Raw genomic sequence first — 13,824 nt, 5'->3', positions numbered from 1 at the left:
AAGAAAAATATATAGCATATATATATATAGCATATATTTTTCTTATCTGAAAATGTATTATATAGTATACAATATCCAGTTAAAAAAAGAAATGTTGTTGAAATATTATAAGGGTGCAAAAATAAATTTTATAATAAATAATGTTTATTACATTTTAAACAACAATTAAATTTGTTTTTTTTTAAATAGTTCATAAACAGAGTTGACCCTTTAAGTAATAGAATTGTAGTTGACGCAAGATTTACGGACACCCATTTTTATAATAAAAAAAAAATAATAAAAAAAAAAAAAAATAGAATTAGGAAAATGACTCTTTAGGGCTTTTATAAATAAAATGAATGAAACATTACAAAGAGAAAATTACAATAAAATATTTTGATTACACAACGCTTTTTTTTTACTAAATATTTGAAATTACTAAAGTAGTCAAACCTGTTCATTAGAAGGGGGTGTCCCAATACTTTTGTTAATATAGTGTACAAGCCAACCTAACTATTCAAAATCTTTGTATGTAACACTCCAAAGAGAAAGGAAAAATTGAAATTGCATCATATGACCCCTTTAAAATGAATTTTATAGTATTTTGTCGCATCCGGTGTTGACACAGTGAGAGCCACGCACGCAGATGCACGTGAACTCTGAATTCCGTTCACTTCCGCTACTATTTGTGCCTGAAATACTGTGCTCTGCAAGTATCTTTGTAAACAGAGTTGCTTATGGCTTAGGTGAAGGTAAACAATTGAGAAAGAAAATGGATGTGTAACAGTATATTGGTTCACAGCAGTTTAATGTTCCTGTTGCTTTCTCTTTCATGAACGTTAATCAAAGAACAAAACACAAAGAAAAATCACTTTTGTAGCTTTAACACAGATTTATTAGATTAAATTTATAGTGAAAACTATGCAGTGTTATTTTACATTTGATTATTCAATTTCTGTAACTGAATACTGTTAGACTTACCTGAAAAATATAAAGTACTGCTTATTTCATTTGTATCTTTGTTCTGTTATTTATCTATGCTTGTAATTTGTTTATTTCCTATGCTGATTTACTCGCCTACAAAATCACCCCAATCATAGATAATTTTTTTTCCAAATAGAGCTACTGAAGTCATCTGATTTTTTTTTTCATATCGCAATATATATCGCAGAAAAAAAAAATATCGCAATGTGAGTTTTTTTCCAATATCGTGCAGCCCTATTATCTTTATTAACAAACTCCATTTGTGAAGTCTAAACAAATACATTCTCGCTTAAAAACTCTTAAAACTACATTTTGTGAGACAAAAACAGTATTTATAAAATTATAGTGAATTTGGGCGTCCGCTATGACACTCGCTGTGAGAAATACCACAAGCGGAGTAATACAAATGGGGAAATGGTTGGAGCTCTGTTATCACTAGAATATTGCACTCCTCTCACCCAATCAGATTCAAGGACCAGAAAGCACTGTTATATAAAATGGAATAACTGTGATTGGGCAATGCTATTCAGGCAAACTTTGACCTCTTGACGAACAACCACTTCAAACACAGGAGACCATAATAAACTTAACATATCAAATGATTGAAATGTCAAATGATACAGCCCAGAATTACAAAATAAAAGTCAGATAAATGTTCAGACATGGCGTCTGCAACTGTAAAAAGTACATATTAAAGAGCAGGTCATATGGGTTTTTGAAAAATATCTCTTTTGCAGTTTATAACGTAGCTATCCTTAAATGAAAACAATCTGCATAGTTGTTAATCAGAAAAGTGCATGATAAATAAAGATACTGTCTCTCAAAAGAGAGAGTCGATTCTGAATCGCCTTAACGAGTCGTCATATTTTCGAATTTTTTGCCTGTTACTGGTATACGTCACTGGGTAACACATTTGCATAATCTCTGCCTGCCCGCAAAATACAAACAGAATCTGATCTGCCCACAAACACTTCCGCTAGTTAAGGTTTCCAGGTAAAGCACAATATTACTGTCTTACTGAAGTAGTTCTGATCATTAGCTGCGAACCCACTATTTTCTAAGAATGTGGCGATTAATGTAGACTGACGTTGTTCAGATTACTTAATTTAATAATAAATAATGTAGTGTAGCGCAGACCTTATAATCATTGTGAAATTGCTGTTTATCTTGCTTGCACCGGCAGTTATAGGGTTAATGCGGGAGAGACGAGCGAGTTAGTTTTGAGATTTGAGAAGTGGTCTGTATCTCCTGCTCTGCATCAAGCCACCCGCATAATAACTGTCACCATTCAAATTAATGTACGTCTCAGACAAATTGTATGTGATATATGTATGACTCCAATAAAATTGAGATAATTATTCCTTCACGAATAAATCTCTCAAAGAGTAAAACTGGCCATGTCTATTATTACAGATTACACAACATTTTAATTATTCTCAAATTAATTTTCATCTTTTTTTAAATTATTTATTAAATTATTTTCCCCGATTCAGTAGGGGTACACTTGTAAATAAATAGCAGTGGCTGGGCCGATTCCGCGTCTGCGATGCTTCACGACAGAAAGACTAGCATGTTTAATTTTTTTTCCGTCGTCCACGATGAGTTCTGTCACATTGGTGACGTTAACCAATAGCAGCACAGAAGCTCTTTCATACACAGGTTTCAAACATGGCAAAACGAAAGAGAGATGAGATGGAGGAAAGGTTCATGGAGCTGTGGCAACAGTACTCCTGCCTGTATGATGTGTCATCGAGGGACTACGACGACAGAACAAAGAAAGAAAAATGCTGGCGAACTATAGCGGAAGCGTTTCAGCAATGTTTACACTCTTGTTTTCGGAAGTAAGTCGCTAGTTCCGCCTTCTCAATGACATCACACGCGTCGTTAAAGACGGCACGTTTTTGTCCAAACCAAAACGGAAAATGTCTTTAAGGAAAGTATTGTTGAAGTCTACCAAATTACACAATTTACAAAAGTCCGCCACATAATCCTCAATGGGCCTGTTAACTTGGCGGAGGTGAACTAGGTGATCTGCTGGGTTCCAGGTTTACTAACAGCTTGCAACAATTTTCATTTTTGTATGAACTATTACTTTAAGAATAACTTATACTGCTTAGAGAGAGAGAAAAAAAAACTACATTTTAGAGCACAATTTCAGATTCTGTCAAAACTGGCTAAGAATCTGCATACTTTTGCACAGCAAAGTATATTTACATGGCCCTTAAAACCAGCTCCATTCATCCATGGCTTTAACAGCTGAATAAATGGCAGAGAGTAGTGAAAATGCAGAGCGCCGTACAGCAGCTGACTTTACCGACTCCCTCAGACTGTTCATTCGGTTTCTGGGAAAAAAGCCACGCAAGACTGTGTGACCCCCTCTCAAAGCACAGAAAAAAAAGACTCGTTTTTTTTGGATTTGTTGTGGATAATTTCTGTCGTTCTGCCCTGTACGCCTCTGTGTATCTCTTTTCACATTACATACTCTAATGGAGAGCAGAAAGCGAATATAAATAAATCAATCAATAAAAGACCAGAGCCAGTGCAATATGCCTACCCAACTGCAGCCCCCCGACACAGATCAAGATCGGCTCCCCCAGACCCAAATTTCTCTCTCCCTCTCTTTCAAACCTCTCATTCCTACTGTGAAATTGAAACCATATAATATGAGCCATGTCAAAATGCAATCTCACGCCAAATTGGAAGTTGGGATTTCCTATGACACCGCCTCTGGGTCTCAGAGAGAGATAATTACAAAAAGGCAGAGGGATAAATAGAAAAGGGGAGGATGTGATATATAGGTGGGGGATGGTCAGGGAGGAGAGCGGCCGCTGGTCATACGGATATAAGTAGTGTCACAGCATGAGGAGAGACAACATTTTGCTTTGATCTAGAATTCTAGTAAACAGCTTCTTACCCCAGAGGGAACAATGTGCCCTTTTCACCCGACAGTATGGATTCACTAACTCCAAGAAAGGTGTGTACGCATTGATAGCAAACACACACACACACACGTTTGTTTTTGTGAATTGTGGGGACATTCCATAGGCGTAATGGTTTTTATACTGTACAAACTGTATGTGCTATTGCCCTACACCTAAACCTACCCCTTACAGGAAACTTTGTGCATTTTTACTTTCTCAAAAAAACTCACTCTGTATGATTTATAAGCGTTTTGAAAAATGGGGACATAGGGTAATGTCCTCATAAGTCACCTGCTCCTTGTAATACCTATGTCATACCCATGTCATTATACAAATTTGTGTCCTCATATGTCACAAAAACGCACACACATACACACACACACACACACACACACACTCCAGGTACTTGATGGAGTACATCTGAACTATCCGTGTGTGTTTTTAAAGCAGTCTTCTCAGTTTACATATGTATTTACTGACCAAAGTGAATAAGTTTTTTTAACCATAACCATAGTACTACCATAGTATTCTTTGAGGGAACTTGGATTATTTTATAATTACCATGGTAAGACAATTGTTCAATGTCATGGAACGTATCAAAAAAACCATGGTATTCCCAAATGATACCACAAGAAATTTGTCTCCACAGACATTTTTTTTAGAGGAATAAGTGTGTAAATATGTGAATATTGAGAAAGAGCCGTGAATCTTGCATTCGTGACAAAGTTATAAAAGTATGTTTCTGCCTCAGAGTAAAAAATAAAATGTGTAATTTAAATTTTAAAATGAGGAATAAAGTTAGATTGTGAGATATAAAATCACAGTTACAGTATGAGAAATAAAGTTGCAATCGCAAGAAATAAAATTGTAAATGAAAAAAAAATGTATTTGCGAGATCCATTTATAATCCATTTATAAAACCATTTATGATATAGTCATAATTATGACAAATAATGTCCCCATTGCGAAAAATACTGTTGCAGCTGCAAGAAATAAAGTTGCAATTGCAAGATATAAAGTTGCAATTGTGAGATATTAAACCGCATTTATGAGAAATAAGAAAATAATTAATAAAAGAAAAAATAATCACTATTAAAAGACAAAAGTTAATTTAAAAAATACAGTACAGACACAATTTTGAGATGAAAAGAAAATTTGTAATATAGAAAGACACAATTATAAGAAAGCTGGAACTGTACAATATAATTGCACAACGTAAAGCGTAAATTATTAATTAGATTATTATGAGTGATAATTAGATTTAAAAAAAAGCACATTTTATTGTGAGAAATAAAATCTAATATGTGAGAAGTCAGAAATATTTTTTTAATTTGTTTTGTTTCAGTGATGGAATCCAGCTTTCATGCAAAGTTCAAAGCTTTTCTGCAACTAAATAATATCATATCCAAAAGAAAAATTATGTAAAATGTAACTATATAATCAGTTCTCTTTAACCATCTACAGTTTATTCTAAATAAAAAAGGAAACATATTTCACTTTCAAAGTGCTTGACTGACCAAAGGACTGCCGAACTATCGATCAGGTGCTGGAATAAGTCAATAACACCAGCTTAATGGGGAAGCTACTGAGATACAAAGACAACACTATGAGAAGAACCATGAACTAGCTAATCATTCACTTCTTTCATCAATTATCATCTTAAAAGGTGCTTCAGGCTTTGAGATCAATATTCTCTTCAAGGCATGTAAGCAGTGTATTAAGAGAAGACTTTGAGGGAGGATCTGCACCAATATGCATCATGTCTTCCAGCTATAATCAATAATTGCTGAAACAGCATAAGTGGAGCCCCAGGAATAAGCTTCATGTTTGTGAACATACAGACATGAAGTATAGATATGTACATACAAAACTGGAGTTGGGAGTTTTCACAGGTCACACTCCCAGGAATCTGTTTCCCCACACAGCACAACTCTCAATTAGAAGAAGTCTGAAGTTGGCCAGAGGCAGTTTGACTGCTTTGCAATAAGACATCTGGTGCATTTTTCTAGTTGCACTCTCATTCCCTGAGGACTTCCGATTAAGTACCGAGGCTGAGATACGAGCAGTTTTGGGAGAGAGAAGTGAGAAGAGCACATTGGGACGTGGCCCACTGGTGTTTGGACCACTGAGAGTCAGATCATCAAACACTGAATAGGATAGTTAGCAATCACTGAGCCAGAAGATGCTATTTTTGCAATCACGTGTATAAAATACAAACATTTCAGCTAGGTTGTCTGACTCATATGTAGGCCTTTTGCTTTTCAGTATATTGATGTCTTAAAGGGACAGCTCACCCAAAAATGAAGACTGTGCTGGTTGCTCTTTTCTATGCAATAGCAATGAATGGGGACAAAAGGACCATACAATTATCATAAAATATTCCTGGTCTTCTGAAGTCGTAAGACAGATTTGAGTTGAACTTGGGAAAACCGAATCAGTCATATTCATAAATTAATCAGTTCAGAATCAAATGTAACAAACAGACCAAGATTTAAGTGATTATTCAGTTAGACGGTGAGTTGAACTTGAGAAATTATCAGTTTGATTTGTGAATGAATCATTCAGACAAGTTTTGTAAACCAAGAGAGACAAACAGACCGAGATTCTCTTAGTTAGTGAGTTGAACTGCATCAGTTTAATTTGTGAATTAATAATTCAGGCCGGTAAGTGATCCAAGTAAAATAAACACACAAAAATGTAAGTTATTATTCACTAAGTGAGTTGAACTTGAGAACTGAATGAGTCCAATTAGCGAATGATTCATTCAGACTGGTTTTGTGAATCAGACGGGACAAACAGCGAGAGATGTCAGTGAGTTCAACTTGAGAAATAAATTAGTCTGATTCATGAATGAATCATTCAGACTGGTTTTGTGAATCAGATGTGACAAACAGACTCCGATTCTTAAAGCGTGATAATTAAATCTGTTAAACTTGAGAACTGTAGGCTATAAATTGTATTTGTGAATGAATTGTTCACATTGGTTTAGTGAATCAAATGTTAAAAACACTGTACTTTAAGCCATTATTCTCTCTGCACAATATACTTAAGAACTGAACCAGTCTAATTCATAAATGAATCATTCAGACCAGTTTTGTGAATCAAAACAGATGCAAACAGACAGTGATGTAAGTGATTCAGTTAGTGAGTTGAATCAGTTTGATTTGCGAATGAAGGGTGAACGTGATTTCACCAAGAACAACATGTTCCTGGATCAAAATCCTTGTTGATCCTGGAACAACATTCCTATCAACCAATCATAATTGAGGGATAACTTTTCAAGAAATATCTGTTTTAGGCTTACGATCAGGGTTAGGTGCTTCTACACCCTTGTTAATCAGCTATCATTTCACACTGATTTTAGGAATAAATTATGGGTAGGGATTGGGTTAAGTCTATATTTTTGGACAGTTATGTTGATCCAGGAACATGTCTTACTTATCAAAATCACGGTGACCGCGAATGAAGACCATTCAGACCAGTTGTGTGAACCAGGTATAACAAACAGAATTAACTTTAAGTCATAATTCACTCAGTCAGTGAACTGAATGAGTCCAAATGAGTCATTGTGACTGGTTTTGTGAACATCAACCAATTCAATGAAAAGATTAGACTCAAAAGAATGATTCATTCACAAATTAAACATCACTACTTCTCTCATCTATGTGGCTGCCAGCATTTATGATTTACTTTTTGGGTTTAGAACAACACGAGGGTGAATACATACAATAAAATATTCACTTTTGGGTGAACTAATCCTTGAAATCTTGCTATATTTTTTGTTGCATATACCCAGCACATCCTGAATGGTCACGGTACATGTGTCCTTATGTTTTATGTGTGTGTGCGCAGAAGCATGGAACGTGTTTTCTGGCTTTCTTTTTTTTTATTGAAGACACTGTCACACCTTTCCGTCAGCCAAAGGAGGTGAGAAGGAGACAACAGCAGGACAAAAGACAGGAGAGCAGACACAGCGCAGCTTTTAAACAGGAACTTTAAGATCTCTTCCTGACAACATGAACTGAGTTATTCAAGTAGCACTGAAGCAGAAAGCTTTGAACATCATACATCAAAGTTTCCTCATGCACGTTTCATGCCTAATGCACGTATGTGACCAACCATCTGGACATTAAGATGGGAAAGACATGAACATTGAGAGTGAAATTCACTAAAAATGAATTGTGTTCACTGATAGCATTGTCCATGAGCCATCCAATAATGAGCTTCTTTCAGGTGTTAGCGCTGTAAAAAATGAAAATGACATCTAGGGATGCATTGGCCATTGGGCAATGTTTGAGTTTTTTTTTTTTTAAAGAAAAGAATACTTTGATTTAACCCGGATGCATTAAATTTATCAAAAGGGGCAGTAAAGGTGTTAAAAAGATGCCTTTTTTAAAGAATGCAGAAAAAATCATGCTTATACAAAGTAGCACCTGTTTTCAATATTGTTAATACTAATTCCCTTGTGACCTTTATTGACCAGCAACGTTAACGTAGAATTATGAACAGTTTGCATATGACTGAGGACTTTCTTCCGTATGTAAACAAAGCTTGGATGAAATTTGTCAACTTTTTGCTAATCAATCGATCTCCGTCACACTTTCCCACCAGGGCATCAGTTTAATTTTCAGACACAATGATGAAGCTTGGCAGTCGGGACAATGCAAACTGCTGGATGTGTTCCTGTTACTTCAAGATTAGAGGGAATTTAGCCTTATCTTGAACGCTGCTTCTATAACAGACTCCAAATCGGCTTTTAATGGAGTAAAACTTAACAACAGAACATCAGTCCAACTCTCTCGTCCTCTCTGTCTCTCAACGTCTCTAAAAGAACAATACTGACAGACTACTTGTAAACAATCCAGACAAGCACACAATTGGCAACACACATCATTACGGCTTAATAAATCACTCAATGCAAACCCCGCAGATTCCTCGCCCTGTAAACGCGAAGAGCATTTCAAGCATTAGCGGCCTAAAATTAAAGCCTGTTTCCTTGGAAACAATAAACCGCTTGTATTTTGCTTCATAGATATGTCCATTAAGAAGGGTCTGTGCCTGGATGTAACAGACAGAGGTCTCAGCATGGTGACACTTACTGAAATCCCCAGTCAGGAAGACGGCCTCCGCTCCCGGTGCCCATTCCCTAAGGACCAGACCGTTGTCGGATCGCCGCTGAATTCCGAAGGACCGGTAGCTCAATGTGAAGTAATCAAAGGCCCCTTCTGCCTCCTCCAACTGTGCCAGACACTCAGCAAACCGCTTGTATCTGAAGTCACAACAGAGATAGAGAGCGGGACAGAAATATACAAAGAGAAAATACAAATTAAAGACATTACGGACCCAAGCTTAATTTCTCTCCCTTCCATGAACCAGAGTTCAGACAGTTGTTCTCCTCAGTTCACACAAAAAGATCACTCATATTCAGCTTTCTCTGTCAGCTTTGCATTACAGAAAAAAAAATTTATTTGAAAGTTATTTTGTGCAGATGATCTGGCTAATGAGTCACAGGTGCAGAAATACACACACGACTCTTTTCAACAAAGTTTGTCGTACTGAAACACAAGCGCTAACACACAGTGATTAAAAAAATAATTTGTAACCTTTAGAAAGGCTTTTCAAAGGAATTCCTCGCTCTTCTGTTCCTTCAATCTTACTGCTTTCACCAAAAATACATGATACATTTGATACACATCTCAGACTGACATGATTTAGTGATGACAGTCTAGAAAGTGGATCAAATTCAGAGTGTGTGGACATGTGTTCACAATTTTAAAGTGAAAAGAGTAAATGTTGAATAAATTAAACCCACTGAATAAAATCTCTAACCTGATTTGTTAAAACATACTGTATTTTAATGTCTGCTTGAAATGTGTGAAATACTCAGGAAAAAGAAAAACAAAACATCAGCCTGTTGATGAAATCTCATTTGTAGCTTGATATTTTTTTAAAGTATTCTGCCATTTTTTTTAGCAAAACTGTTCACACTCAACTGAAAAATGAGCAGGTCCTTAATGCAAGTCCTTATTTAAAAGAGTTGGAATAATATTTTTGTGAATTTCCCACTTCATGCTGTTAGAGAAGACAAATTTATCTCAAATGATGAAGTAGGGAGTTAACTGATTTGGGAAAGAATTTTGAGAATTGTAGGAAATACCCAATAGCTTTGCACATCCGTAACTGAGCATTAAAAGTGTGTGATGCTTAAAGTTAGACTACAATTGCAATCAATCACAAAATAGATTTTTTTCTTCAAAGATGCACAAAAAAATTCTTAAAAGGATAATTCTGTCATTAATTACTTACCCTCATGTCATTCCAAACTTCTTCGGAACACAAATTAAGATATTTTTGATGAAATCCGAGAGCTTTCTGACCCTGCATAGACAGTAGATCTGCACAATTAACTGTTAAAAGATCACGATCTTGATTCAGACACCCATGCGATCTACTTTCTAAATGACAACGATTCACCCGTGTCTATTAAACCTTTGAAAAAGTATTACTGGAACATTCAAATCTGCGTTCGCTCTGCCGCTGACACAGAGAGAGCAGTTACAATGTTTAGGTAAGAAACAGCTTCACAAACAGTCTATTCAACCACACAGTATCATTTCTGTCTTACAGTCATTCATATTATCACAGAAATACTAGGATGAAAGTTTATAGTTCAGAGATAAACATTGATGTCTATGGTAGTGATTAAAATCACCTCTAATAGACAGCCATGAAACTGACATGTTCAAAGCCCAGAAAGGTAGTAAGGAGATCGTTAAAATAGTCCATTTGACATCAGTGGTTCAACCGTAATGTTATGAAGCTACGAGAATACTTTTTGTGCACAAAGAAAACAAAAATAATGACTTTATTCAACAATTTCTTCTCTTCCGTGTCAGTCTTTGCCGCGCTTTCACGACAGTACCACGACGTATGCGTGTGGTGCTGCTGATGCAGAAGCCAGCGTTCTGATGTAGAACGTCCTTCTCTCTTAGTTCATTATCTGTATACTGAACCACTGATGTCACATGGACTATTTTAACAATGCCCTTACTACCTTTCTGGCCCTTGAACGTGTCAGTTGTGTTGCTGTCTATGCAGCATCAGGAAGCTCTCAGACTTCATCAAAAATATCTTAAATATTATAAAAATCAATATATACAAATATTTTGTGTTCCAAAGATGAATGAAGGTCTGAGGGTGAGTCATTAATGATGGAATTTTCATTTTTGGGTGAACTATCCCTTTAACTTTTTTGGCTTTCTTTTCCTTAGTTAAATAACCAATATGACAGCAGTATTTCACTTTATACTGTATACTATAAATAAAATATTTGAAGAAAAAATAGATCAGCATATTACTAGCAATACAATATATACGCTATCGCAAAGAATAATGATCAACCAATTATGCAATAATCATAAGATGCCTAATATTACCTGTACTATTGCCCAACTGTAGTGCAAAAAAAAGGATGATTATTCAACATATTGCCTGTGTTTGCCATTTGCCATGCTTGCCCATCCATTTTAAATGGTGAATAACTGAGGTAAAAGCATGAAGACCTCTGAGCTTGAGCTGGTGTTTGAATGTAAAGAGTGTTGGGCCCAGCTGGGACTTCTGTGTGCATATTCATGGCAGTGTTAGGAATAATTACCGATGGGAACCACTCATTTGGGTTCCTCTGGGAGTTTAAAGTGCTCATTAAAACTTGAGGAACAACAGGGTGATGGGTGCCATCAAGTGGCCTCTAAAACGCTGCTCTTAATCACACAGAGAGAAAGCGAGAGAGATGGGGAGAGAGCGAACAGACGGACAGACGAAAGGAAAAACAGGCAGAATCTCTTCCTGATGATTCCCAGATAAACACAAACGACCAAACTGCTCGACCGATTACTGGTTTGACAGCTAACAGCCCAGTCACAGATGTACAGTCACAACCTGTCAGGTGAATAAGCAAAACTACTCGCCAAGTAACAATCGAAAAACCTGATGGTTATGGAAGAAGCTGACAAAAGAGGTAGAATTAATATTCCACAAAGCTGCAGAAAGGAAAGAAAAAAAAACAATCGAGCTTTGAAATTGGTTATTTCAAGGCCTTAAGCCTTGAGTTAGCTCTGATGGGCCACACACTGAGATCCACAAGGCTTTTTTCAGACGTCTATCAGCGCGGCTGGATGTACGAAAGGGAAAATATGACCCCCATGGAGCAGACGGAGCAACTTAATCACCCCCTGAACAAATCTTTCAGCAGGCCGTCGCTTACTCAGTCCGGGGGTCAAACGGATTGAGCTCTGAAAGAATCAGTGCTTAGCTCTGCCCTGCTGGAGGCGCCGAAGAGAGGGAGGGAATGCAGGAAACGCCACAGCCTGCCATTGCGGATATAATAACAAGCTTTCTCCCATTCTGTAATAACAATGATTCAAGGCGACCAGGAGCGGCCACAAAGTGGTGCGCGCTGCACCTCCAGTCAGTTTTAAAAGAGGCTACACTTGACCACTCAATCCTGTCCTCTTGAAAGCACGTTTTGGTGAATCGCTGCGCTCTTTGAGGGGGACGCGTCGGAGGGTGAGCATGGCGAGCTCGAGAGAGATTGCTAGAGGAGCGAGAGCGCTCACGCACATCTCATCTTCTACGCTAACAGCCCTGGGGTGAGCTGACTCATCATGACACAGCGCTTTTCGTACGGATAGCTCACTTACACGTGGATGAAAACACACAGCAGCAAACACCTCTCATTTCTGCCCCTGGCATCGCTGCACGACCATAAAAGAGTCACAGAGGGTCTTTCACCGCTTTAGAGGCTGTCTTGCGTACACCCAGAGGCATCAAAACCCAAACTCAAAAGCACAGTTTAGCTTTGGAGTGGAACAAGGTAAAGAGGGACTCCAGAGAAACAGGAAGTGCTGATGGTTTAATATCTGCAGTGTGAGATGGTAAGCTAAGCGGTAAAAGTTGCCATTTTTGTAAAGTATTGGGTGTTTATTTTACTTCAGGGTACTTTGAGACCCTTCTCAGCCGCTCCAGCAATGGACGCAACCCGGAAAACTATCGGCATGGATTTTTGTCGATAACCGATAGTTCCAGCAATCAACTATCGGTGCCGATTAATTTGCAAAACCGATACATCGGTCGATCTCTACCATATTTCAACTTTTTGTTACTCTGCTTTGAAAGCTTTTTAGTATGCTTTGCTAATTATTCACATTGTTGGTAAGATTTCTAATTGTTTTGAGGCTCTTATGCTTACTAACACCGTGTCTACACCGGACGCGACAATTGTCGTGTCGCGCCGCAAAAGCTAAAGTCTGTCTACACTGGACGCGACCAGGGGAGGACTGGCCATCTGGACGTTCTGGAGAAGTCCAGATGGACAGTGGGCTCGTGATGGCAAGCAAAAGACGTGAAGATAAAGGCGGTTGGGAGAAGCTAAAAGGAAAAAAGCAAACAGTTACATCAGGTTACCTTTGCCCGCCGCTCTCACTATACACAGCATGTAACCTATAGCACTATAGTAAAATCCCAGGTCCAAGCGTCCACTGCTATTTATCACTCCGCATTGTCTGGCATGACTATTCCATTCATTCATAAAGAGACAGCAGTAATTCTACAACGGGTTACATTTGAGAGCTATTGGGTTAGAAAATTGAGTAAATGAAGTAGCCTATAAGGTGATTAGTCTGATTAACATGACACACACACACACACACACACACAGAGAGAGAGACATATGAATACTCAAATTGAAGAATTCTGTTGTTTCAGTTATCTAGATTCTCGGTTTATGCTTATCATTGTCATAAATTTTGCATTCTGCTCTTTTTATGTAGATTTCAAGCTTTTTAGTTCATACAATCATACATTTATTTCAATCCTCTGTTGAAAAAAAAAATTAGAAAGTATCACATAATTTGTAATGGTTTTACTGGTTATAATGAAAATT

The 13,824-nt window shown here is 37.2% G+C and overlaps 1 protein-coding gene across 1 annotated transcript in view; it reads right to left on the bottom strand.

The window, feature by feature from the left end:
• The window catches only part of LOC107685012 (1,4-alpha-glucan-branching enzyme-like), a 163,955-nt gene that overhangs the window by 131,417 nt on the left and 18,714 nt on the right, over nucleotides 1-13,824 (bottom strand). The window contains exon 2 of the mRNA XM_016481431.1: nucleotides 8,984-9,153. Coding sequence (XP_016336917.1) covers nucleotides 8,984-9,153 — 170 coding nt within the window. The remainder of the gene's footprint in view (nucleotides 1-8,983; nucleotides 9,154-13,824) is intronic.

This window comes from Sinocyclocheilus anshuiensis, unplaced genomic scaffold, assembly GCF_001515605.1.
Source record: "Sinocyclocheilus anshuiensis isolate Anshui unplaced genomic scaffold, SAMN03320099.WGS_v1.1 scaffold741, whole genome shotgun sequence".
Taxonomy (NCBI): Eukaryota; Metazoa; Chordata; class Actinopteri; order Cypriniformes; family Cyprinidae; genus Sinocyclocheilus; species Sinocyclocheilus anshuiensis.
Note: the sequence above shows the minus strand (reverse complement) of the source record. Positions and strands in the feature narration are given on the sequence as shown.